Raw genomic sequence first — 27,603 nt, forward strand, 5'->3', positions numbered from 1 at the left:
CAGCCCCGCTTGATTGGCACCCCATCCACAAACATTCATTCCCTCCACCAACGACACATAGTGGTAGCAGTGTGTACCATCTACAAGATGGTACAGGAACTCACCAAACCCCCATTAGACAGCACCTTCCAAATCCATGACCACTACCATCTAGAAGGACAAGGGCAGCAGATAGGTGGGAACACCACCACCTGGAAGTTACTCTTCAAGCCACTCACCATCCTGACTTGGAAATATATCGCCGTTCCTTCACTGTCGCTGGGTTAAAATCCTGGAGCTCCCTTCCTAACAGCACCATGGGTGTACCTACACCACATGGACTGCAACAGTTCAAGAAGGCAACTCACCACCACTTTCTCAAGGGCAATTAGGGGATTGGCAATAAATGCTGGACTAGCCAGCGAAGCTCACATCCCATGAACGAAAAAGAAAAAAATCTTGGCGGATATTTATCCCTCAGCCAACATCACAGAAGACAGATTATAAATTTGCGGGATCTTACTGTACCCTACTTGGTTGCTGCATTCATTACAACAATGACACGAACAAACACTTTAAAGCACTTTAGGATGTCCTGGAGTCATGAGGTGCAATATAAATGCAAATCTTTCTTTCTTTATTAATACGCTCTGAAGTAGCCCAGCAAGTCACACAGTTGGGAAAAAGAATTCACTGTTCGCTAGGAAAACCTGCTTCCAAAGACCCTGTAAGAAAGGGCAATAAATGCCAATCTCACTCAGATCCTGAAACAGGTAATAAAGGACAAAGGAGGAAAAGTGAATCCAATGCTCCCTCTGACTCAGGTCAATGCCCTGCTGATGATTAATCCCTTGGAGGTCCCTGGTTACTATAGCGATATTCTAAACCGTGAAATGTTTTAACAGACTAGGAGCCATGCAAAAAAGTACAGCAGGTACCATAGAAACAGACATTTGATCCAGTCCAGTAGCTCAATCTTACCTCCAGCAACGACAGATGAAGATCTGCTCTATGTTCCTAGTGCCAGCTGTGTGCATAGACTGCTGTCAGAAAGATAATGCTGCGGAGTTTGGGTCCTATGCACAGCACTAGTGAGCAGGGAAATTTCCATCATTGGAAATCAGGAATGAAACAATATCTTGCATTTATATTGCACCTAGTGAAACATCCCAGGGGAGTCTAATCAGTCAAACAATTGACATCAAGCTAAGCAAGCAGACTTCAGGGCAGGTGTCCAAATGCTTGGTCAAAGAGGTCAGTTTTACAGGAGGTGGAGAGGCAAAGAGATTTGCGGCGAGAATTCCATTCCTTAAGGCTAAGCGGGTACCAAAGATGGGGTGAAGCAAGTGGTCAGTGGACACCAGGTCACAGCTGGAGGAGCGCAGAGCTAGAGGAGGGTCTTAGCTCTGGAGGAGATTAGAGAGAGAGGGGGAGGTGTGACCTCGGAGAAATTTGAACATTAGGGTGAGAATTCCACCAGCACCTGGAAAGAGAAAGGACAGTCTCATGTTTCAGGCGGAGACCATTCACCTAACAACCTAACCTGTCTTAGGGGCTGCACCTTCCAATCACATCATCCAGATGGTTTCTTAAATCATTTCTTTCGAGCCAGCGGCCTAATCCATGTGTCCGTCACACTATTTGAAGAATCTCCTGGTATCGTTGTTAAATTAGTATTTCACTACCTTGAACTTGTGCCTCTTTTTCCTATTGTGTCAACCATTACTCATTGGGTAACACTCTCGCCAGAAGGTTGCGGGTTCAAGTCCTGCTCCCGGACTTGAGCGCAAAAATCTAGGCTGGTTCTCCAGTGCAGTACTAAGGGAGGGCTGCACTGTTGGTGGTGCCGACTTTCAGATGAGATGTTAAACTGTCCTCTCAGATCCCACAGCATTATTTTGAAGAAGGGCCCAGTGTTTTGGCCAATATTTACCCCTCAATCAACATCAGATTATCTGGTCATTATCATATTGCCGTTGATGGGAGTTTGTTGTGTGCAAATTGGCTGCTGTATTTCCAACATTACAATAGTGGCTACACTTCATTGGTTATAAAGTAGCTTTGGGATGTCCTGAGGTCAGGAAAGGTGCTATATAAATGCAAATATTTATTGCTGTGATTCATTTGATGTAGTTTTCCATATTAACTATTGCTGTCTTCATATATCACTGAACTGGACACTGTAATCTAGGTGCGGTCTAACCTTTACATTGCTAAGTACAACACCCGTTTGACTTGTAATCCACTGCTTCAGTTCATAGTTTAATTTCCTCCAATGATTGATGCGTCAAAGTGATTGCTTGTGTTAAGCCCCTCGCTTACTAAAACTCTTGGACCTGACTCAATTTCATCTTTAGCTATTTACCAGTCATAGCGGACATATGTAACTCACTTTTGCTTTCTATGTGTTGTATGGTCCTAGACCAGGCCTCCATGTTTATGGTAAGATCCAGTTATGGACCAATAACGCTTTGTTTAAAGTGAACAAACTTTGCCATTCAAGACACTTGCTAAGAGAATAAAGACACAAGATTCCACTAAGCTTTGAGTAAAGATGAACTTTACTATACCAGGTCAGAAAAGCAAAACAATTTCCAATACCATTCTTATGCTCTAACATTAAGAATGAACAAGAGGTAAATATAAATTAACAGGCAAACTGTGGTTGAACACCCACGCTACACATTAAATAGCAAGCGGAACCAAGACAGGTCCCACGGATTACTCAGCATCCCATCCAGACATCAGTAAACACAGTGAGTCAACCAATCTCTTTGAAACACTGTCTCCATCAAGAGGGACTCCAAACTATTCACTCTCAAACCTCTGAATTCCCACAAAGCCGCACTAACTCAGACTGCCTCAATGACTGCACACCTCCCAGGGTTTCAATCTCATCTCCTGAGGCTCCATTCCGCTGGATTTCTGACTCTGCACTCTAGCTTCTACTTACTGGTGTGATTTCAGCTCTTTAATAGCTGGCTAGCTTCACTGGGCTGGCACTGCCTCTGGATTTCACCAATCCCCCCAGCTACACCCAAGCTTTGAATGCCTCCAAGAAAGGCTTCTTTTGAGCCCTAACCCTTTCCAGCACGAAGCCAGTGGCCTTCTGCCACTTTCTCAGTTCCCCAAGACTTCTCCCGAGCCCTAACGCAGAGAGCCAGCTAACAGCAGCACCTTTTCAGTATGACCTATCCCCTGCTGCAGAACATTCACTCCCCCAGCAAACACACAGATACATTGAAACCCTGGAACAGGTTTGTTCAATCGGCAGCCCACGGGATGCATTTGTAGCCTTTGATTTAGTGAGTGAGGGTAGGTGAGTGAGTGAGGGTGAGTGGGTGTGAGGTTGAGTGATGGCGTGAGGGTTGGTGAGGCTGGGGGTAAGGGTGTGGGTGGGAGGGTGAGTGAGGGAGGCAGAAAGAGGTGGATGGGTGGTTTACACACAGACAATGTCCCTGAACCATGCAATAAGTGGATTTTCAACTAAGATTCTGTTACAGTGTGATCCAATCTGTCATAGCAAAACCCATCTACACGGATTACTAACATCATTGTTAATGTATATATCCAATCCAGATACCTGGCTGACCTAGTGTTTACTGTTATTACCCATCCAAATACTGGACTGACCATTTTTATAATGTTAATTGTAAGTGTGTGTGAGAGGGAGGGGTGAGAGTGAGTGTGTGTGTGTGTGTGAGTGTGTGCGAAGAGAGAGTGGGAGGGCTGAAAATGTGTGTTTGTGTGTGTGAGATGGATGTTTGTGTCTGTGAGAGGGATGTGTGTGTGAGTGTGTATGTGAGAGAGAGAGGGAGGGGTGAAAGTGTGTGTGTGTGTTTGGGGTAAGTGTTTGTGTCAGAGGGGTAAGTGTGTGTTTGGGGTGAGTTTGTGAGATGGTGCGTGTGTGTGTGTGAGTGAGAGAGGGTGAGTGTGTGTGTGTGTGTGAGAGAGAGAGACGGGTGAGTGTGTGTGTCAGAGGGGTGTGTGTGTGTATGTGAGGGGTAACTGTGTGTGTATGCATGTGAGAGGTGTGTGTGAGGGGTGAGTGTATGTGAGAGGGGTGTGTGTATGAGAGGGGTCTGTATGTGTGAAAGAGAGAGGTGTGGGTGAGAGAGGGGTGTCTTTGTGTGTGTGAGACAGGGGTATGTGTGTGGGATGGGGGTGTGTGTGTGTACGAGAGGGGTCTGTATGTGTGAAAGAGAGAGGTGTGGGTGAGAGAGGGGTGTCTTTGTGTGTGTGAGACAGGGGTATGTGTGAGGGATGGGGGTGTGTATGTTTGAGAGGGCTGTGTGTGTGTGAGAGTGGGATGAATATGTGAAAGGGCAAGATGAGTGTGTGAGAGGGCGGGGTGAGTGTGAGGGGTGAGTGTAGCGGTGTGTGTGTCTGTGAAAGGTGAGAGGGAAGGGAGAGTGTCTGGCTCACTCCCAGTTTCAGGGTTCTCATTCACCCTCACCCTCGCACACCATCACGCACTCTCACAGCGGGTGAGGGTGAGTGAGCACCTGAGACTGGGAGTGAGCTGGACAAACACACGCTCTCACCCTCTCACACTCTAATGGTCATTTTGATTTATTGCTCATTTTTAAAAATTATCAATTTACTGCTTTGACATTTTTTTGCTCAACAAGTTGTTTCTTTTCATATGACAGTAAAATTCCAGGTTAAATTTGTGCCAAAACTTATCTTTCGAAAATTTGCCCATTGGCCCCTTGAGTGAGAAGAAAATTGAACTGTGCGCGCCATGTCAAAAGGTTGAACAAGCCTGCCCTAGAAGGCTTTAGCTACACCCATCGCCACAGCAACACTGCCTTCCAGGGCTCACTGAATGTTTTTAAATTAATTGTAGCTCTAACCCCCCAAAACAGAACAACTCTCTGGGCTGCATTTCTTTGCAGCAGTGCAGACACCATGTCTCCAGCTCTCCAGCAAAGTAAGCCCACCTGCTGTCTTATGGTCTTACCTTTCTAGCTGTTAACCCCTTAAGTCAACATGGCCCCAACCTTTTAAGTGTAATAGTCTTCAAGCTGCTTTAACTGCATCTATCGCATTATCTACAGTTAAACTTTAATCTTCCCAGAGCCAAAAATTACCTCTAAAATATTACGATGGATCATGAACTAGGTATTCATAACAGTGTATTATTTTTCCAATCTGTCACTGTTCAGCCCTCTTCCATATTTTATCTAACTCATTTGTAGAATCCTGGCGACCTTCAAGTCGCACTATCCCAATCCTCCCTGCCTCCTCCCCCATCCCCTTAGCGTTCTTCGTTATTGTCTCTGAATAATTTGTCAACCACATACACCATCTTGTAGGAAATGAAAACATGCCTTGGAGCCCAGTGGAGCTCCAGCTGGTGATGGATAATGGCAGCTATAACTGGACAATGGAAAGTGTGAGCGGGACTCTGAGCTCCAATCCAAGTTCAGTGACAGCACCTCCCCTCACCGCACATTATTTCCCTCACAGGCAACTGCTGGCTCCCATTCTTAACCAATTTTTTGTCCATGTTCCAAGATTTAACCAAAATCCCCACTCAAGAACATAAGAAAGAGGAGCAGGAGTATGGTCCATTCGGCCCATCCAGGCTACGCGGCCATTCTATAAGAGGCTGATCTGATTGTGGCCTCAACTCCATTTTCCTGTCCTTTGCCTCACTTGTCAATTGAAAATCTATCTAACTCAACCTGGTACACATTCAATGTCTCCACTCTCTGGGGCTAAAGGGCATTAGTGAACTAAATGGATTTTTACAACAATTGTTTCATGGTCATCATTAGACTCTTAATTCCAGATTTTTATTGCATTCAAATTTCACCATCTGCCATGATGGGATTTGAACTCAGGTCCCCAGAGTATTACCCTGAGTCTCTGGAATACCAGTCCAGTGACAATACCACTATGCCACCACCTCCTGCTTGATGGTCAGTACAGACATGATGAGCTGAAGGGCCTGCTTCTGCATGTATAACTCTATGAGTCTATGACTCTCTGACTAAGTACCCTCTGAGAGAAGAAATAAGAAATTCCTCTTCACCTCCGTCGCAAGTGGGAGAGTCCTTATTTTTTAAACTGTGCCCCCAGTTCTAAATTCCCCCACAAGGGGAAACATCCTCTCAGCATCTACCCTGTCAAGCCCCCTCAGAATCTTACATGTTTCAATAAGGTCATCTATCATCCTTCTAAATGCCAATGAGTATAGGCGCAACTGCAGAGACGTTAGCACTAAATCCAGGCTGAGATTCTGGTGCAGTACCAAGGGAGTGCTGTACTGTCAGAGGGCCGTCTTTCAGATGAGATATTAAACCAAAGCCCCACCTGCTCTCTCAGGTGCAAGTGAAGATTCCCATGGCCACTATTCAAAGAAAAGCAAGGCGAACTCTTCTGGTCAACACATATCCCATAACCAACATCACTAAAATAGATTATCCAATCACTGTTAGTGGGAGATTGTTGTGCATAGATTGGGTCCTGCTTGTTAAAAGTACTCAATTGACTGTGAAGCATTTTGGGACATCCTGAGTTCATGAAAGGTGCTATATAAATGCAGCTCTTTATTTTTTTTTATTAGCCTTAAGCAGGCGTTTTTGTGGACCTTATGATGAGTCACTTTATCGGACTGCCACAGTTCACTTTAGACGTTGCCTCTTCATAAAATAAATCAACTATATTGGTTATCTGTTTTAAATGTGTAAAACAAAAACAGAATTACCTGGAAAAACTCAGCAGGTCTGGCAGCATCGGTGGAGAAGAAAACAGTTGACGTTTCGAGTCCTCATGACCCTTCGGCAGAACTGAGTATAGTTAGGAGAGAGGTGAAATGTGTGTTAGCTACTATTTACCAGGATCACACAGGGAGCTCTGATAATCAGATCCATTGTTTTCCCTGGTATTGATGTGTATCAGATGGCTCTGTTGTTATTTCTGTGTTGCTGGGGAGATGGTGGTGTAGTGGTAATGTCACTGAGCTAGTAATCATGAGGGCCCAGGCTAATGCTTAGGGGACATGGGTTCAAATCCCATCATGATAGCTACTACTGGAATTTAAATTCAATTAACAAATCTGGAATATGAAGCTAGTTCCTGTAAAGGTAATTATGAGAGCTATCATTGATTGTTGTAAAAACACATCTGGTTCATGAATGTCCTTTAGGGAAGGAAATCTGCTGTCCTTATCTGATCTGGCCTACCAGCCATGTGGTTGGTGCTGAAATGGCGTGGCAAGCAACTCAGTTCAAAAGCAATTAGGGATGGGCAACAAATGCTGGCCTTGCCAGTGATGCTCATGAAAGAATAAAAAAAAAGCTTGTTTTATAATTATGTTAACTTTTCAATCTATGGGAGCACCCACTGACTCTCATAATGCAGCTCACACATCTCAGTTATTGGGCAGAGTTTAAAGTAGGTAACTGGGGTCGCAGTTGTTGACCGGAGAGCCAGCGAGAACCCTGTGTCGCCTCTTTTGGGAAGGCCCGCCGTACTAAGTGCCAGATTTCGTGTATTTACTCACAATTTTGGGTACCTGAATTTGTTATGCTCCCGCACATTAAATCGGACACAGCAAGGCACTAGGACCCAGGAGAAGTAGCTCCGTGTGTGGCAATGCTCTGACTCACTGGGCAGCACATCCATTCTGATCTATTTAGTAACTCAATATTGCAAGATCACACTCACCTCTTTACACATTGAAAGATGCATCGAGCATATCAACCCATCGTGGTGACCAGCAACAAGTACCTGCAGCAGAAGTGGGACAAAAATGATTATCAGAGGCACAGGGCAAAGGTCAGGTGGTGTCGAATGTGGTAGAAAATATAAATGCTGTGTTAAAAACATATTTCAGCTTAAAGTTTTGTTAATTTCTTGTTATTTGGTGTGTTTCTGAACTCTGAATGTTCTTGCATTTCAACCCTTTTATTTCAGGGGATGTGGGTGTCGCTGGCTGGGCCAGCATTTATTGCCCATCCCTCATTGCCCCTTGAGAAGGTGGTGGTGAGCTGCCTTCTTGAACCGCTGCAGTCCATGTGGTGTAGGTACACCCACCGTGCTGTTAGGGAGGGAGTTCCAGGATTTTGACCCCACGACAGTGAAGGAACGGTGATATATTTCCAAGTCGAGATGGAGTGTGGCTTGGAGGCGTACTTGTAGGTGGTGGTGTTCCCATACAACTGTTGCCCTTGTCCTTCAAGGTGGTATAGGTTGCAGTTGTCGAAAGAGCCTTAGTGAGTTTCTGCAGTGCATCTTGCAGATGGTATTCACCTTTTGCACTGTGGGTCAGTAGTGGAGAGAGTGAATATTTGTGTATGGGGTGCCACTCAAGAGGGCTGCTTGTTCCTGGATGGTGTTGAGCTTCTTGAGTGTTGTTGGAGCTGCACTCATCCAGGCGAGTGGAGAATATTCCATCACACTCCCGACTTGTGCCTTGTAGATGGTGGACAGGCTTTGCTAGCATTTTATTTGCTAGTCCAGCTCCTGTAACGTTACTCAGTCAGTCTCTGCAGTGTTACAACCATCTCTCCCTAACCCTCTGTCACTTATAATCCCGTCTCTTTTACCTCAGAATTCATCCAACCCTCAAAGATCATAGACTCATAGAATGATACAGCACAGAAGGAGGCTATTGGGCCCCTCTTGCCTGGGACAGCTGTTTGGAAGAGCTATCCAATTAATCCCACTCCTCCCCAACTCTCCCCTTTCAGCCCTGAAATATTTCCTTTTCCAGTATTTATCCAATTCCCTTTTGAAAGTTCCTTTTGAATCTGCTTCCACCGCCCTTTCAGGATCGAGACCAATGACTGTGTGAAAAATGTTTTCCTTATTACTCCTGCTTTATTTTTTGCAACCAACCTTAAATGTCTGTCCCTCTGCTTACCGACCTTTCTGTCACTGGAAACAGTTTCTCCTTGGATCAAAACTGTTCACGATTATACACACCTCTATCAAACCTCTTAACCTTCTCTGGTCTCAGGAAAACAATCCCAGCTTCACCACCCTTGTCACATAACTGCAGTGCTCATCCTGGTATCATTCTGCTAATCTCTTCCGCACCTACTCCTGAGATTTCTGAGCTTCTCCAACTCCATCTTCTTCCGCATCCCGGATTTGAACCACTCCACTTTTGGCTGCCATACCTGTAACGGCCAAGACCCTAAGCAATGGAATCCCCTCCCTTAACCTCTCTGTCTCTTTCGCCTCCTTTAAGACACTACTTAAAATCTACCTCTTTGACCAAACTTTTGGTCACCCAATATCTTCTTAGATAGCTTGGTGTCAAATTTTGCCTAATCATGTTGCTCTGTAGCATGTTGGGATGTTTTACTACATTAAAGGTGCTTTATAAATGCAAGTTATTGTTTTGCATTACCTCCAATTGCTTCTCGTCAATACATTGTCCCTGTAGGGAATAAAGTTTATTGCAGTATGTGCTCTATGCAAGGTGCTTAATACAAATAGATATTTAAATTGATAACAGGCTGGTTATTCTTAAAGTCTGATGCACATCAAGACTCTGAGAGAGAGGAAAATGCATATTCACACAGTGATGTACACATATGGACAGAAAAGCACTAACACATATACCCAGGCAGAGGTACATATGTACACACAGTTGCAGAGAAAATGTGAGGTCTTGTGTGGCACAGTGGGTAGCTTCCCTGTCTCTGAGCCAGAAGCTTCAGTTTCGAGCCCTACCTGATGGCCAAAGAAGGCGCGTTCTTAACGTGGCCAAACAGGCGGAGCTTCAACTTGTAAACGCTTCCGACACAGGCCAATGGCAGACAGTAAGAGTGGGAGAGATTCCTGGTCAGCCACGTGATGGCAAGTATGTTGGAGCTCCAGAATACAACATGCATGTGAAAGTACGTGTTGCCACAGCAACCTGGACATCCTGAGTGAACTGTAACACATCACCACCACAGAAAAAATACTGCACTCATATGCTAAAGAAACAACACACCCTTAATGAGAGACAGGCAGAACAGTCACACACAGAGACATGAGTTAGAATGTAGACTCATACTGATATAAAGATATAGAAAATCTCCTAAACAAATACTGAGATTACCAACAGTAGAGGGATCAGCAGTTTATACTGCATGGGAAGAGAGTGCTGATTGGTTGGCAAGTGGTGTCTGATTGGTAGAGGTGTTGCCATGAGAATGCACCAAGGAACAGTAACTGCCAAGCTTCTGTTCAAATTCAAACCAGTCTGGTCATCTCTGATTGGTCAAGTCATTGCCATGGGGAATGAACCAGGGAATGGCTGTTCCCCAAGCTTTCGTTTAGTTGAAAAAGGCACAATGCATGGACATGCTCCTTCTGTCTGCAAAGGACAGGGCCCAGCATGTGAATATATGTAGCTTCTAGCATGTGTAAGTGAGTCACACTGCAAGTCCGACTGATAATCTGAAATTGTTTTTCAGTGTAATTCTTAGCACAATCAGGATTGTTTAGCAAGTGTAATCCAAACACGGAGTCACATCTAATGTTGGACGCTATCCTTTGAGTTTTGCAAGTGCAGCTGGTTGGGTATGGTCAGTACTTTGCCTGTTCCAAACAGCCGAAGGGACCTGCTGTTTGATACAATCTGCCAGCCATTGGGATGTACGGCCTACATACCTGGCATCACACTGGCACTGAAATTCCCTGGTTCATTCACCATGGCAGTGACTTGAACAATCAGAGTCGACCTGCCTGGTTTGAATTTGAACAAAAGCTTGGCAGCTAACTATTCGCTGCTGCATTCAACATGGCAATGCCTCTACCAATCAGAGTCTGCTTGTCAACCAATCAGCACTCTCTTCTAATGCAGTATAAATTGTTGTTCTCTTTACTGTTGGTAAGCTTGCCATCTGTCCTGATGAGTGCAAGACAAAAAGCTTCGACAACGTGTCTCTTTTTTCAGCAATACTCAAGTTCAGTACTACCAAATGAATATTTAAACAATACCCATTGATGCTGACATCTACAGGCTGTGATCTCAGGCCACAACAGCTCCATCATTTGCTGGCAAGTAGGTTAAACGGAAAGTTCTTTTTCCATTGTTCCTAGCTTTAATCTTCACAGAGCCTCGTACTGCTCCCCCCGAGCCATAACAACGCCTGTCCTTTAAATTACAAGCTAAAAATAGTTGAAGGAGGAAGCAGATCTCCAGTTTTGGAAAACAATAAAGGTTAATGCCTCTGGCATTGGAAGATGATAGGTGTAATCTTCCATTCATGCAAATTCATCGTCCGGAACATCCTTTATGCCAAAGCTGTATCTGAAGCTTCCTTCTATATGAGATGTCTGACAGCATAATTATCAGTGTCTTCCATCCATAGGTGCAAAAGGCCACCGCAGCTGTGGATACAAAGGGACCTCCGACTCCTGCACATCTTCAAGTCAAACTAAAAAAGCTGCAGGTATATATATATATATGCACCGCCTTATTTTAAATTCTGTCTTAGGCTGTGAGCGTCACTAGCAAGTGACACTTTATTGTCCCATCTCCAATTGCTCTGAGATTTTACACGACTAAGTGGCTTGCTTGGCTACTTTCTGAGGGCATATGTTAGTCAGTCATGTCGGCCTTGCAGGGAGTCATAGGCCCCAGGACAGCAGGTTTGTTCACCAAAGTGAAACTGTTGGGATTTTGCGCTAATCCAGGTGTCTCGTGGTCACTTTTAATGAAACTAGCTTTTTAAAATTTTCTCCAGGCTGATTTTTTTTTTTTAACCATAAATTCAAATTCTCAAACTGCCAAAGTGAGACTTCAATTCATTGGGCAGGACTTTTCCCCTCCCCACCATCCGAAGAGTCGATGTGAAAGGGGTCCAAGGTGATACTGGCTGCCCTGCATCCACTAAACGCTCGGCGGGGCTGCTAATTGGCTCAGGGTCAAACTTCTGCACCCATCTGGGGAGGAAGTCCTGCCTCAGAGACCAACCCAATTGGTCGGCAGCTCTGTAGTCCCAGCAGCGCCAGGCTTGAGTGGTGGCCACTGCAGGGACTGCAACCAGTCTTCGAAGAGGAGGAGCTAATGGAGGCCGGACTTTGGGTCAGTCTGGGGTATCCAGCGGTGGACCCTGGCTGGAAGGCTCCAGTGAGGGAGGTGAGGAGGGCAGGAGTTCCGGATTTGAGAGGCTGGAGGGCGTTGTAAAGGGTTTCTGGTATGACCTTTCCAGAAAAAAAACCATTGGGAAATGACCGGTACTGGTCCGAAGCGGCCTTGTACACCTTAAAATGGGACTCCAGTTTGGACCAGTACCAGTTCCTTCTGGGTTGTGGCAGGGGAGGTGCCTCTAATGGACACCGGCTTGCCTGGTAAAAGCTGCCAGGCTATCCATCTGGTGTGAGCCTGCCCCTGCCATGGGCAAAATAGCAACGGGGATGGGATGAGGCCCCGCTTACTGGACTCAATAGGCCTGAGGGCGGATGGGCCACCAACACCCAACCCCCTCCCAACCCCCTCGGCCCCCATAAAAAGGGGAGGCAGGTCAGGGTGGGGTGGGGGGTAGATAGCGGACAGGCCACATGTTGCATTTAACAATCCACAGCCCCCCCGCCACCCACCATCAAATCCGCTTGCAGGGGACCAGAAAAATCCGCCCATATTCTCTGCATTATCAGCCCAGTAACATAATCACTACATTACCACATCCCATCTCCAGTAAAATTTCCAAATGTCACAGACCACAGCCCCTGAGGTAATTTTGAAAGGCTTTGGTCCCAGTGTGCAGCAGACTGAGGAACTCTCGCAGGTTGGAGGTGGGGCTGTCACTTGGTAGGGTTCAGTCTCTAATGTGTGCTGCCATCAAGTGGAGTTCCACACTAGTGGCAGACTTTTCCTTCCCTAATCCCAGGCAACTATAGTCTATTTCAGTACTCCTGTTGTTACTCTGTCTGAGATGAACTGTCAGCAGTGACCCCCTCAGAGGCTGTCCCCGAACTGCTCTAACACCTCGATTTTAAAATTCTCATCCTTGCTTTCAATTTCCTGCATGGCCTCGCCCCCCCCCTCCTTATTTCTGTAATGCCCTCTGGTCCTGCAACCCTCCAGGGTCTCTGCGCTCCTCCAATTCTTTTGTCTTCACTCATTTTCTTCACTCCAGTATTAGCGGCCATGCCTTCAACTGCTGAGGCCCTAAACTCTGGAATTCCCTCCCACAACTTCCGCCCCTTTCTCTCTCCTCTCCTTTAGGACACCCCTTTGACCAAGATTTTGGTTGTCCTGTCCTACTGTCTCCTACTGTGGCTCAGTGTCAAATTATGTTTGATTGCCCTAAAGCACCTTGGGACGTTTTTACTATCTTAAAGGCAAGTTGTTGTTGCTGTTCAGTTAACATTTCAAGTCTGTATGACTCTCCATCGGAGTCATACGGACTCGAAACGTTAACTGTGTTCCTCTCCACAGATTCTGTCAGACCTGCTGAGATTTTCCAGCTATTTTTGTTTTTGTTTTTGTTTCAGATTTCCAGCAGTATTTTGCTTTTATCTTGTTGTTGCTGTTGTTGTTCTATTGATCACTGCATTGGCCAGATAAGCGATCTGGTGATCTTTAAGTGTTCATAGTGCCCCACAGAGTGGACCAGTCAGGCGGTTTGTACTGAGATAAAAGCAAAGAACTGCGGATGCTGGAAATCCAAAACAAAAACAAAAACAGAAATACCTGGAAAAACTCAGCAGGTCTGGCAGCATCGGTGGAGAAGAGCACAGTTGACGTTTCGAGTCCTCATGGCCCTTCAACAGAACACAACAGACCCTTCTGTTGAAGGGTCATGAAGACTCGAAACGTCAACTTTGTTCTTCTCCACCGATGCTGCCAGACCTGCTGAGTTTTTCCAGGTATTTCTGTTTCAGTTTGTACTGAGGTTGTGGCTCTGAATTCAGTAGTTGATGGAATCAAAATCTAGGCATGTTCAATATAGACAGGAGAGTGAACTACCGCTCCAACACCCCTCAGAACACATCCACAGTGCCCTACACATTGAGCTTCGGTTTTTCACCATGCTTCCACATGGAGACAGTAAAGAGAAGCCAGACTCTGGTGGCTTATCTGTTCAGTTCATCTCAAGGTGGTGCTGTGGTAACATCACTGGGCTAGTAACCCAGAGGCCTGGGCAAATGCTTTGGGGGCAATGGTTCAAACCCCATCATGGTAGCTGGTGGAATTTCAAATCAATTTGCAGAGCAATCCAGAATTGAAAAGCTATTCTCAGTCATAGGTCATTAGCCATAGTTAGAAAGGACCATAGGCATCTCTCCTCCACTAGAGTGAGACAATAGGTTACTTGTAGTTTGAGGGCCATCACTCCATAAATGTTGGGTATTGCAAGGATGCAGGGGTCCATGAAATGCCACAGCTGGTATGGGGATTGAATCGGTGCCATTGGCATCATTCTGCAACACACTCCAGCCATCTAACCAATCCCCAGCTTCAGTGACCATTAAACTATTGTTGACAGTTGCAAAAACCCACCTAATACCCTTTTGGGAAGGAAATCTGCCATCCTTATGCAGTCTGGCCTACGTGTAACTCCAGACCCTCAGCAATTTGGTTGACTCTTAACTGCGCTCTGAAATGGCCTGTCAGTCCACTCAGTCCAAGGGGCAGTTCAGGATGGGCAACAAATACTGGTCTTGCCAGCAGTGTCCACATCCCATGAATGAATTCTTCTTAATATTCTTTCACAGGATGTGAGCATCGCTGGATATGTTAATTGCCCATCCCTAACTATCCTTGAAAAGCTGGTAGCGAGCTGCCTTCTCGAACCGCTGCAGGCCATAGAATGAAAAAAGGTGGTCAATACGTGGGAGACTAGAATGGGGGAGGGAACGAGTTCCAAACACAGAAACAAAGCCTCATCGAGTTGGTACTGCGGATTGACTATTATATACTGCTGGTGAGCCCAATAATAATTAGACCCAAAGTCTACAGGGAATGCAGATGCACTGACCACTGATGACAGATTGTTCTCTGTTCAGCTCCAGGAGGAACGCTTGGCAGTTATCACGAGGGACAATCAGATTCTTTCCTCCAAGTTAGCTGACATCATGAGATCCAGTGGGACAGTGGAGAATTGGAATAACTACACATCTAAAAGGTATAGAAATTAGGAAGAGGTAGAAGAGGCAGATTTGGGTGTTTGATGTTAGACTTGACTGTCAAGAAGATATAATCATGTCTATAATGTTATTGGAAACTATTTTAAAATAGAGTTTAGTGGTGTCTGTGTCTATGTATGTGTATGTGTGTGCGTCTTAATTGGATTAAAGCCAGCTGGTCTAGAGGCTTTGATGTATGGAAGAGAAGTAGGTTTGAAATGGTAATTAGGTAAACATGGGGCAATTTGCATTTTTTCTTTAAACAAACTAATGTAGCTTGATTCAAAGAGAGGGTGTGAAATATTACACCTAACCAGGTGAAGCTCAGAAACAGTGTTTGTTTATTTTTCCCAAGGATTACTAATAAAGTGGGTATTATGAAAGGGTCTTATTATTAAAAGAGGTGCAGTTCAAAAGACATAGTGATACAATGAAAATTTGCATTCAAATAGGAAAATATGTATAAAGGGGAAGAGAAGGCTGTTGGTAAAAAAAGAGGAGGGATTCTAAGATCTAAAGCCTCCATCCTGTAAGCCTCAAGCTGCTGTCTGCAAGGACCCAGAGCTGAAAGAAACTCATTTTGAATGCAACTGTCCAGAGTGTGCTTTGCCAGGGGTCTGTTTAAATCTGTGTGTTTTACTGTTGCCTTAATGGAGATGTAACTGAGAATCAGATTAATTAGGGAATTTTTTAGAAGTTATTATCATAGTAATTTGTGGACGTATGTATGTGCTTACAATATTTTAATTAATAAATGTTTAATTTAGTTTTATAAAAACCTCTTGAGACTCAGTGGTCTTATTATAACTGAATTCAAAGCCTGCATCTCAAAATATACAAATTGCAAAAATTGGTTATGACAGTTGTTTCATGTTTCCCTCTGGAATTTGAACAACTCAGCATTTAACATCTGCAGTGTCATAATATTGACCCTGAGATGAGCTTCCTACCACATACCTGCACAATTTCCACCTCCATAATATCGCCTCTGTCTAAGCCCACCTGCTGCTGGAACCCTTATCTATGTCTTTGTTACGTCTAGGGTCAATTATTCCAATTCACTCCTGGCTTGTCTCCCACATCCTCCTTGAAATACCATGCCCTAAGAGGGCATTGGTGATTATGGACTTCCATTGGATTGGTCCATGTTTATACTTGGCAAAGTACTGCAGTTTGCCATTGCCTTCTGTGGTATGGCTGACCAGGAAACTCTCCCACTCTTACCACCTGCCATCAGGCATTTAGAAAGATTTACAAGCTGATAGTCAACCTGTTTGGCCATGTATATGAACACACCTTCTGTGGCCATCAAGTCCCTAAGTGGGACTTGAACCCAGAGCTCCTGGCCCAGAGGTAGGGGTGCTACCACTCAGCCACAAGACCCCTCTGCCTTTCCCACAATTTACCCTCTGTAAACTTGAGATCATCCAAAACTCTGCTGTCATGTCTTAACTCGCAGTGATCCTTTCCTCCTCTCACCCCTGTGTTCACTGAGTTACAATGGGGCACTATTAAGCAACACCTTAATTTTAAAATACTCATCCTTGTTTTCAAATCCCTCCATGGCCTCACCCCTCCCCATTTCTCTAACCTCCTCCAGCCCCACAACCCTCCAAGGTATCTGCTGTCTGCCAATTCCTGCCTCTTGATCATCCTTGATTTTAATTGTCCCATCATTGACGGTTGTGACTTCAGCTCTCTGTGCTCTAAGCTCTACATATCTCTCCCTAAAACTATCCCCCTCTCTATCTATCTATCTATCCTCCTTTAAGACGCTCCTTAAAACCTATCTCTTTGACTTAAGCTTTTAGTGACCTGTCCTAATATCCAATTATGCAAATCAGTGTCACATTTTATTTGATAATGCTTGTAAAGCACCTTGGGACATTTTATTGTATTAAAGACGCTGTATAAATACAAGTTGCTAGTTGTTGTCATTCTTGTTAAGGCAGATAGAATTTTTTTACCGACTTTCTTACTTTGAGTGGCGTTCATTGACAACCCTTATTGTCCAATTCATTCCTTTAAAAAAACTTGCCTTTATATAGCACCTTTCAGACCCTCAGGGCATCCCAAAGCACTTTGCAGCGAAATAAATACATTTGAAGTGTGGTCACTGTTGTAACTTAAGAAACACAGCAACCAGTTTGCACTTAGTAAGCTCCCACAAACAACAGTGTGATAAAGACCAGATAATTTGTTTTAGTGATATTGGTTGAGGGACATGGTAATGAATGCACACTAGATATAAGTCCTTTAGATAAATTGATTCTCCTTATAGAGGAGAACCAAAGAGCTTAACCAATGGTCTAGGCTACACTATCAAAAATGGTGATGGAAATGGGTATGATAGTGCTTTCCAAAAGAAAATTGGATCTCTACTTAAAAACGTTGCTATTGGGAAAGGCCAGTAGATGTGTGACTAATTGGTAACTGTTTCAGGGAGCCAGCAGAGACATGATGGCCTGAATAGCCTTTTCTGTGCGGCATCATTCTATGATTCTATGAGGAAGTTCCTGTTAGCTTTTACCAATTAATAACAGCTCATGCGTTAGTTATAGTTTGCAGCAGTAAGATACTGAACAAACTCCTGATGGCATGGTGATAAGACAGAGGAGTGACACAGGTTTATACAGATGCTGAAAAAGGGCCAGAATGCCAAGAGCAGCTACATGAACTAAACTTACTTCTCTTAATGAATTCCCTGGATATGGCTGTATTTATTGCTCATCACTAGTTGCTGTTAATGTTTATGTTAATTGCATTGTTAAGATTAAAGATAGATGAAGAGTATTGATTGATTAAGTACCTTGAACATGTATAAAAAGGGACTGTCAAAGCAGGAGTCCTTCCCTTTACCACCGGGTACTTGGCGTGTGGGGTGTTGCATGCAGCAGTCCTGTGAAACAAAAGACTAAGGTGGTTCATGGACTCTGAGGCCGCTTGTCTTTCCTGTGGTCTTGAGGAGTCTGCGTTCCACGCTTAGATAGGTTGGGTGAGGTTGCTGCCCCTTTTTGATTAGCTGAAGGAGCTGTCCCTCAAGTGTTGGTTGCACTTCAGCCCCACACTCCTGGTTTTTGGCCACCCGGTGTGGACGGAGAGGGGGGGTGGCGAGCAAGTTGGAGGACCTCCTCACGAATCCGCTGCCGGGCCTGGCCAAAGTGGCCATTAACAGGCTCAAGTAGTGGGCGCTTAAGGGGGTCATTTGACCTGACCGTCTGCCTCTCTTCCGCGTTTACATTTGCGCCAGGGTTGCCCCTGGCGAGCGAGCATGCAGTGTCTGCCAGGACGCTTGAGGTTTCCCACAACCAATGGGCACCGCAGGGACTGAAATCCATCATCAACCCTGGGAAAAAAAATGTTTTAAATTGAATAAGTTTCCTTTAAAGTTACAGGGCTCCTTTAAGAGGCTGTTATCTTGTCCATTGGTTAATTTGTTACTTATTTTCTTTGGTACTCAAAAGAGTATAAAAAAAGGGACTGTCCAAGCAGCGGGCAGCTGAGGGGGTCGTTTGACCTGATTGTCTGCCTCTCTTTCGTGGTCACATCTGCACCAGGGCCCCCGAGTCCCCCTGAGCCCACAGCCAGACTGCCAGGGTATGCTTGGCAGACTCGGCAGATGGCGTGGGCATCCCTCGCCGCTGGTAAAAAATACCAGCAGTGGCAGGATGATGCCTTTAAGGTCATATGTGATAGGAGCAGGTATAGGCCATTTGGCCCACAAGCCTACTCTACCATTCAATACGATCGTGGCTGATCAGTTTGTGGTCCTACCTCCACTTTCCTGCCTCCCCACCTGCCCCCTCCCCCCCATAACCCTTGACTCCCTTGTCAGTCAAAAATCTGTCTGACTCGGCATTGAACATATCCAATGGCCCAGCCTCCACTGCTCTCTGTGGAAGAGAATTCCAGACACTAATAACCCTCTGAGAGATGAAATTCCTCCTCGTCTCCATCTTAAATGGGAGAATCCTATTTTTAAACTGTGTCCCCTAGTTCTATATTCCTCCATGTGGGGAAACATTCCTTCAGCATTCACTCTGTCAAGCCCCCTCAAGGTCTTTTATGTTTCAAATAAGACCACCTCTCATTCTTCTAAACTCCAGTGAGTATAGGCCCAAACTGCTCAATCTTTCCTTACAACCCCAGGAATCAGCCAACCTTCTCCTTAAATAAGGAGACCAAAACTGTACATGTCTCATCAATACCCTGCACAGTTGTGGCAAGACTTCCCTATTTTTATACTCCATCCCTCTTGCAATAAAGGCCAACATTCATTTGCCTTCTTAGTTACTTGCTGTACCTGCATGCTAACTTCTTGTGATTCATGTACAAGGACTCCCAGATCCCTCTATACTGAAGCATTCTGTAGTCTTTCTGCATTTAAATCATATTCTGCGTTCCTATTTTCCTGGCATAGTGGACCATCTCACAATTTCCCACAGTTTCTCTATCTGCTAAATTTTTGTTCACTCACATAACCTTCTGTACCCCCTTTGCAAACTCTTTGTATCCTCCTCAAACATGCTCTCCTATCTATCTTGTATCATCAGCAAATTTAGCTGCAATAGAGACAGTCCCTTTATCCAAGTCACTAATATAGATCGTTACTGGTTGTGACCCCTGTGGCACTTTACTAGTTACAGTTTGCCAACCTGAAAATGATCCATTTATCCTGGCTCTCTGTTTCCTGTTAGTTAGCCAATCCTCTATCCAAGCTAGTATATCACCCCCAACACCAAGAGTTCTTACCTTTCATGTAGCACCTTGTGGAATACCTTTTGGAAATCCAAATACACAACATCTACTGGTTCCCCCTTATCCACCCTACTTGTTACATCCCCAAAGAACTCTAATAAATTTGTCAAACACTATTTCCCTTTCACAAAACCATTTCGATTTTGCCTGATTGTATTATGATTTTCCAAATGTCCTTAATAATGGGTTCCAGCATTTTCCCAATGGCAGATGATAAGCTGCTGGTGGCTTGACAGAGTAAATGCTGAAGGAATGTTTCCCCACATGGAGGAATATAGAACTAGGGGACACAATTTAAAGATAGGATTCTCCCATTTAAGATGGAGATGAGGAGGAATTTCATCTCACTGCTTTCTGTCCCCCTCCTTTCTTAAATAGAGGTGTCACAATTCGCTGGCACCTTTCCAGAATCTCGGAATTTTGGAAGATTACCACCAAGGCATCCAACTGTTTCTGCAGCCATCGCTTCTAAGACGCTAGGATGCAGACCACCATCCTGACTTGGAAATATATCGCCGTTCCTTCACTGTCGCTGGGTCAAAACCCTGGAGCTCCCTCCCTAACATCACTGTGGGTGTACCTACACCACATGGACTGCAGAGGTTCAAGAAAGCAACTCTCAAGGGCAGTTAGGGATGGGCAATAAATGCTGGCTTAGCCAGTGACACCCACATCCCATAAACGAATTTTAAAAAACCAGTGCAGGGGACTTATCACTCTTTAGGCCCATGAGTTTTCCCAGTACTTTTTACTCTAGTGTTCATGATTGTTTTAAGTTTCTCCCTCCCTTTTACCTCTTGGTTTGCTTCTATTCTCGGGATGCTTTTTGTGTCTTCTGCTGTGTTAATTGGCCCCATGGGCGGGCGGGCTGCCCACCACCTAACCCCCACCCTGGTAAAATGTCAACGGAGGTGGGTAAGTAGTGGACCCTGTACCCCCTGCCATTCCACACGACTTAATGTCCACCACCTGGTAGGCTGCTCTTGGGGGGGTGTGGGGGCAGGGGGTTGGCAGGCATAATCTTCCAGGATGTGTGTTGCTACCTTCTTATTTCGTTATTATATTCCTTCTATTGTTTGGATGTCATCCCTTAACTGAGATCTAATACTGTCCTTCCCACACACACAGCCTGAATGCAGAGAAACGTCACAGGGAACTCCTGCAGATAGCGCAGGCAAACCGAGCCATTCTGTACCGCATCACGCACTGTGAGTCGGAATACAACCGCAGCAGACTGAACGCAGAGTGGGAGAAAGTGGAGCGAGTGCAAAAAGATATTGCACGTTATCCCCGTGGCCTAAAGACTGAGCGGGTAAGAAAGGCGCAGGGTCAGAATGTGGAACAAGCCACCACGTGGGATAGCTGAGGCAAATTAGCGCATTTAAGGGGAAGCTCGATGAGGGAGGAAGCAATGGCAGGATCTGCCAATAGGAATAGATGAAATAGGGTGGGGAGGAGGCTCATGTGGAGAGTAGACCAGTTAGGCCCAATGGCCTGCAAATTCTATGTAAACTGGGAGGCTCCGAGATCCCACGGCAGGCTGTTGAGAGAGGAGAGGGTGAGATCCTGAGATCTAAGGTTGACTCATAGAATCATAGAAAAGTCACAGGACCGAAGGAGGCCATTTGGCCCATCGTGTCTGTGCTGTCTTTCTGTAAGAGCAACTCACCTAGTGCCGCTCCCCTGCCTTTTCCCCATAGCCCTGCAAGTCTTTCCTCTTCACAGAATGATCCAATTCTCTTCTTAAAGCTATGATTGAATCTTCCTCGATCCACCACACTCTCAGGCAGTACATAATGCAGGTTTAGAGAGTAAAAGACTGAGATCCTGTGATATGTCCAGCAAAGGGCGAGATTCTTGTTGCTTGTAACCCTGGAGAGGGAATTATACTGACATTGGCACGTCTGGTTGCCAAAGTTCTTCAGTGCGGACCTAGATTCAGCGGTTGGTGATGAACACATTTGGTATGTAGCAATGGTCATGGATATCTAGAAACTTAAGGTGATTCACTGAAGGAAGATGTTCACTAGAGTGTCAGCTGTTACTCAGTTGGTAGCATCCTCACCTCTGAGTCTCTGTGTTCAAGTCCCACAAAGGCTGACACTCCAATGCAGTTCTGAGGGAGTGCTGCACTGTTGGAGGCGCTATTTTTCAGATGAGACGCTAAATCGTCTTCCTGCTCAGGTAGATGTAAAAGATCTCATGGCGCTATTTTGAAGATGAGCAGGAAAGATGTACCCTCTGTCCTGGCCAATATTTATCCCTCAATCAACATCATAAAAAACAAGCTGATTACCTGGTCATTATTGCATCGCTGTTTGTGGGCACTTGCTGTGCACAAATTGGCTGCTGCATTTCCTACATTATAAAAGACTCCTTTGGCCGTAAAGCATTTTGAGGTGCCCTGTGGTTGTGAAAGTTGCTATATAAATGTAGGTCATTTATTCTATTAGTCAGCTAATGTGGAAAGTCTGAGGGTTTAATAACAATTACCAGAAAGTGTTAAGTAGATATGGCCCTACATTTTTATTTTCATGGTTCAGCCCTATCTTGACTGAGCTAATGGCAGGGACTTGCTCTTCCCATCCAACCAGGGTGGTTGAAGCAGAAAAGATCAACACCTTTATGGGGAGGTTTGATGCATATGTAAGGGAGATGGAAATAGAGGGAATTGGGGCTAGGATGGGAAGGGGACGTTAGGATGGGAGAGGTACTTGCGGTCGGAATCGTTGATGTAGATTTTACATGTGTAATTCTATTGTGCCCTCTTAAGTGCGAGGTCTATTTTAGAGATAGGTTTGAGCCCCAGTACAGGCCTTTAATAATGTTAACATTCATCAGCAATGATCAACGAAAGGAAACAATGACCCAGCTTCCGCTGTTTTCTGGGGAAGAGAATTCGACAGACTAATGACCCCCTGAGAGAAAAAAAATTCTCCTCATCTCAGTCACAAATGGGAGACCCCTTAGTCTCTCCCATGAGAGGAAACATCCCCTCAGCATCCACCCTGCCAAGTGCCCTCAGAAACTTGTATGTTTCAATAAGATCACCTCTCATTCTTCTAATTCATTCAATGAGCTGAGGCCCAACCTGCCCAACCTTTCCTCAAAAGACAACCCCTTCACCCCAGGACTCAGCCTAGTGAACCTTGGTCTAAACTGCTTCTCAGAAGCAGAAGAGCAATAACAGTGAATTAAAGATGTCACAGAGAAGAGCAGAACTGGTTAGGGAGCAGTAAATCTGTTCGATGTAACTCCTGACGCCAAGCAGAAACAGTTGCCAACCCACAGTTGGCACCAACTGTGTCTGCCAATGTGGTATCTTCCACCCCTGACACCATTGATCTGCGCCCGACAGCCAGTGCCAATACAGGTTTGCCCTGTGCAGTCCCCTCCACCTCTGACCTGAGCTCTCACTGCCCCACTCTCTTCCTCCCCCTTGCAGCTGTTCCCTTGGGCCCTCACTGTCTCCTGCTCAGATATAGAGTAAAGCAGCAAACTGTACGTCTCAATCGTCAAATCACCCACCAGTCTCCCATCGGGTACAGAAAAGCACTGCTCCCAGGAGCATTTTACAGCCACATCTTGAAACTGTTACCGTCACAACCTCATGCAATAGTTATCTGATGCACAGTCTGCTTAAATATTACAACTTTGATTTTTTTTCACAAAGGCAGTTTAAGAGAAGAGGATCCTTAGCAGTTTCCAGTTCAAGGTGCAATTTCTTTCTTGGTCTGAACCTTTGATGCTGTCTGCGACGTGGCTGGTGGTGACATCACAGGCACCGCAGCTACACGCGCAGTCTGCCCGCTGCAGACGCCAAACTCAGTATAATTTGTTTAAATGGTTCTAGTTGAGGCTGGCAGCATCTTTCTCTGCTCTCTGTGGATTAGAGCCATGAGGTGGAATCTTCTGAAGCTCCCAGGAGTGGGAAACGAGGTGGGTGGGGGCATTTAATTGGGCGTGAGGCACCTTCCCAACAGCAGGATGGGAGTTGGTGATTAAGTTGGCAGCGGACTGAGGGCAGACCATGCTTCCTGATGGTAAGCTGCAGGAACCTATTTTTTAATACATTAGCATGCCGTGCAGGTTCATTAAAACACAACCTCACCGGGTTAAATTGTATCTTTGGAATTAAGTTTGCAGCAGACGGGAAACAAGTTCCTTCAGGTTCACAACTGGTTAAAGGTAATGTGCAGCAGGCAAGCTGGTCTTCCTGATGGATCTGGGCAAAGGAGGAGCTGCTCTTCTTTCATGGGGCCTTTGTTGAGCCCTGGGAGAGGAGGCATTGATGTACTGAGATCGGGTGGTGAGTGTGAAAGGGGAATGGGGCATGGCTGACTGAGGGAGGGACGGAGTTGGCAGTCCGACGAAGGCTTGTGAGGGACAGGGAAAGGAAGCTGGATTGCACAGCAAAGGTCAACTTCATCCTGGGGGGGTTACCATTCACCAGAAACTGAACTGGACCAGCAATATTAACACTTTGGCTACAAGACTAGGTCAGAGGCTGAGAATCCTGCGGTGAGTAACTCATCTCCTGACTCCCCAAAGCCTGTCCACCATCCACAAGGCACAAGTCAGGAGTGTGATGGAATACTCCTCACTTGAGTGCAGCTCCCACAACACTCAAGAAGCTTAACACCATCCAGGACAAAGCAGCCTGCCTGATTGGCATCACATCCACCACCTTAAACATTCACACCCTCCGCCGATGCACAGAGGCAGCAGTGTGTACCATCTACAAGATGCACTGCAACAGCTCACCAAGGCTCCTAAGACAGCACCTTCCAAACCCACAGCCTCTACCACCTCAAAGGGCAAGGGCAGCAGACACATGGGAACACCACCAACTGCAAGTTCCCATCCAAGCCACACACCATTCTGACTTGGAAATACATCATCGTTCCTTCACTGTCACTGGGTCAAAAACCTGGAACTCCCTAACAGCACTGTGGGTGTACCTACACCACATGGACTGCAGTGGTTCAAGAAGGTGGTTTACCACCACCATCTCAAGGGCAATTAGGGATGGGCAACAAATGCTGGCCTAGCCAACGACACCAACATCCCATGAAAGAATAAATAAAAAAACAAGTCTTTTCAATTTCTGCCCCTAGGACAATCCCCTCATCCCAATCTAGTGAACCTTTATACACTCTTTCTAAGGTGTATATCTTTCCTTGGGTAAGGAGACCAAAACTATACACAATAATCCACGTGTTGTCTCATCAAGGTCTTACATAATTGTAAGACATCTTCACTCTATTCCCTTTTTAATAAAGGTTAATGTACTATTTGATTTTCTAATTGCTTTCTGTACCTACACCACATGAAAGAATAATAAAAAAAATGTCTACAGACAGTAGGTCAAGCAACATTGTGGGGAGATCAAGGGTCACACAAGGAAGGTCAATGGTGAGTTCCTGAGAGTCAAGGGTAACAGAGGGTGGGTTAACGATGATAGACGAAGTGTCGAGGGTGATGGATGGCAGGTTGAGGGAAACGGGGTGCAGTTCCAGTGTGCAGTGGGGCCTGATCAATGGTGATGGGGGGAAGCTCTAAGGTGAATGATAGTTGGCCAAGTGTGATGGGGGGCTGGGTCAAGGGTCACCGAAAGCAGAACAAGGTCAACAGGGCAATGCGTCAGGCAGTCTCGTGACACCCTCATTGCATCCAAATTCCAGCCAGAATGGGGCCCCTGCAAGATCACTTCATCCCTTCACGAAATGTCGCTGTGTAAGTGCCAGCAGATCCAGGAATTACAAAGTCCTCAAGAACAGCCAGAACTGATGCTGCTGGATACACAAGGAGTGGATGCCTGTCCGGGTACCGTTCAAATATGGCGCTGGGACCTTCGACCCCAAGAGGTGAAGGCAGGGGCAGCCACTTCCTGCCTGTTCCCAATGCATGATTGGCTGGGTCCCTCACCCCTGCATATCTAATTGGCTGGCTGCCACGTGATTGTGAGTAGCCAGCCGCTCCGACTCAGAGTGGGAATGCCAGGCACTCCCGGCCCGCTGTCGGGACCCTCGACCCGCGATGAAGATTTCCCCCCTAGAATCGTTGACAATGAAACAGACGGGTTTAATGTCCCATCTGAAAGGGGCACTCAAATGGCAAAAGAACCAACGGGTGACATGAGGAAAAACCTTTTTTCGCGCAACGATTGGTTAGGATCTGGAATGCATTGTCTGAAAGTGGAGGCACGTTTAGCCTGGCTTCCAACGCAGAATTGGATAATCACCTGAGAGAAAGAATTTATAAGGATACGGGGAAAAGGTTGGGGGAGAGTGGGTTTAGTTGAGTTATTCTTACAGACACACCCGAACAAGGATGTGGCAGGTCAAATGGCCGCCTTCTTCACTGTAGCTTTAACTGCTCAAGTGGGCTTGAACCCATAACCCGTAGGACTCAAGAAACGAGGGTGCTCCAAGCAGAGATGCTGACGTAGCGTTTTATAGGAAGCTTTTGAAAAGATGCATTTTTATTATTCTTTCACAGGGTGTGGGCGTCGCTGGCTAGGCCAACACTTTCATTGCCCATCCCTAATTGCCCTTGAGAAAATGGCGGTGAGGCTCCTTCTTGAACCGCCGCAGCCCGTGTGGTGTCGTATTTTGCAGTTTATTTTGCAGTTTATAACAATTTTACTTTTATAATCATAACTAACAATCTGATCACCTATTTGCAGCGTTTTGGGGAAAGAGCAGGGATGGTGGGACTAATTGGATGGCTCTTTCAAGGAGCCAGCACATTCACGATGGACTGAATGGCCTCCTTTAGTGCTTTATCATTCTATGATATAATTTGATAGAATTAAATTCTATAACTACTCCTGTAACAAACTGCGGGACCACCTGGAATACAATATACTTGCAAATATATTTGGGATGAATTTCTTATTACCAGGAGAAATCTCTGCTGTCTTCCACAGAAATATAAGAAGGTCTGTAGCAGAGAAGTCCGAGGCTCGGTGAGTGGTGAAACCTCTGATCAAGTCCAAGAACAGAGAAGACTGCAGCAGTGAGGAGAGAGGTCAACAACAGAGTGACCACAGAAGACCCTCCTTCTCCATCCAAATACCTCACTTCCACATTTCACCCAGAAATCATAGAAATTTACCTCACAGAAGGAGGCCATTTGGCCCATCGTGTCTAGGCTTGCCAGCAAGTAACCTTCTAGCCCAATGCCAATTTCCAGCTTTTGGCCTACAGCCGTGTGCCTATTCAAGTACTTTTCAAATGTTATGTGGGTTTCTGTTTCTACCGCCCTTTCAGACAGTGAGTTCCGGATCCACATCACACTGCGGGTAAAAATATGTCCGCTCGAATCCCCTCTGCCCTAGGGTGGAACTTTATGGCGCCTCCTACTGGGGGGATTTTCCTGTCCTGCTGAAATCATTGCTCGTCGCATTTTAAGGCCCTGCCCCCCACCGCATTGAGTCTGTAAAATTCCACCCCTAAATCTATTCCCCCTGGTTAGGGGCCCCTTGACCAAGGAGAATAGGGGGTCCCTATTCACACCGTATAGACCCCCCATGATTTTATACACTTCAGTTAGGTTTCCCCTGAGCCTCCTCTGTTCCAAAGAAAACAACCCCAACCTATCCGATCTTTCCTCATAGCTAAAATTCTCCAGTCCAGGTAACATCCATAAGACCATAAGACATAGGAGCAGAAATTAGGCCATTCGGCCCATCGAGTCTGCTCCACCATTCAATTATGGCTCATAAGTTTCTCAACCCCATTCTCCCGCCTTCCCCCGTAAACTTTGATCCCCTTA

The 27,603-nt window shown here is 45.6% G+C and overlaps 1 protein-coding gene across 1 annotated transcript; it reads left to right on the top strand.

The window, feature by feature from the left end:
• The first annotated feature begins 7,593 nt into the window (after window positions 1-7,593).
• Window positions 7,594-27,465, top strand: LOC144669990 (uncharacterized protein CFAP97D2). Its single transcript, XM_078532303.1, has 5 exons — window positions 7,594-7,767; window positions 11,304-11,384; window positions 14,947-15,065; window positions 20,953-21,136; window positions 26,756-27,465. The coding sequence occupies exons 1-5, from the start codon at window positions 7,675-7,677 to the stop codon at window positions 26,846-26,848; spliced, it is 570 nt and encodes a 189-aa protein (XP_078388429.1). The 5' UTR covers window positions 7,594-7,674; the 3' UTR covers window positions 26,849-27,465.
• Window positions 27,466-27,603: the final 138 nt, after the last annotated feature.

The sequence above is a fragment of the Cetorhinus maximus genome, chromosome 30 (assembly GCF_964194155.1).
Source record: "Cetorhinus maximus chromosome 30, sCetMax3.hap1.1, whole genome shotgun sequence".
NCBI lineage: Eukaryota > Metazoa > Chordata > Chondrichthyes > Lamniformes > Cetorhinidae > Cetorhinus > Cetorhinus maximus.

Excerpts from the sequence above, each read along its gene's own strand:
- LOC144669990 (XM_078532303.1), top strand. The coding sequence starts at position 7,675 with ATGCATCGAGCATATCAACCCATCGTGGTGACCAGCAACAAGTACCTG. Across the intron at positions 7,768-11,303 it reads ATCAGAGGCACAGGGCAAAG|GTGCAAAAGGCCACCGCAGC; the intron begins GTCAGGTGGTGT and ends TTCCATCCATAG. Across the intron at positions 11,385-14,946 it reads TCAAACTAAAAAAGCTGCAG|CTCCAGGAGGAACGCTTGGC; the intron begins GTATATATATAT and ends TTCTCTGTTCAG.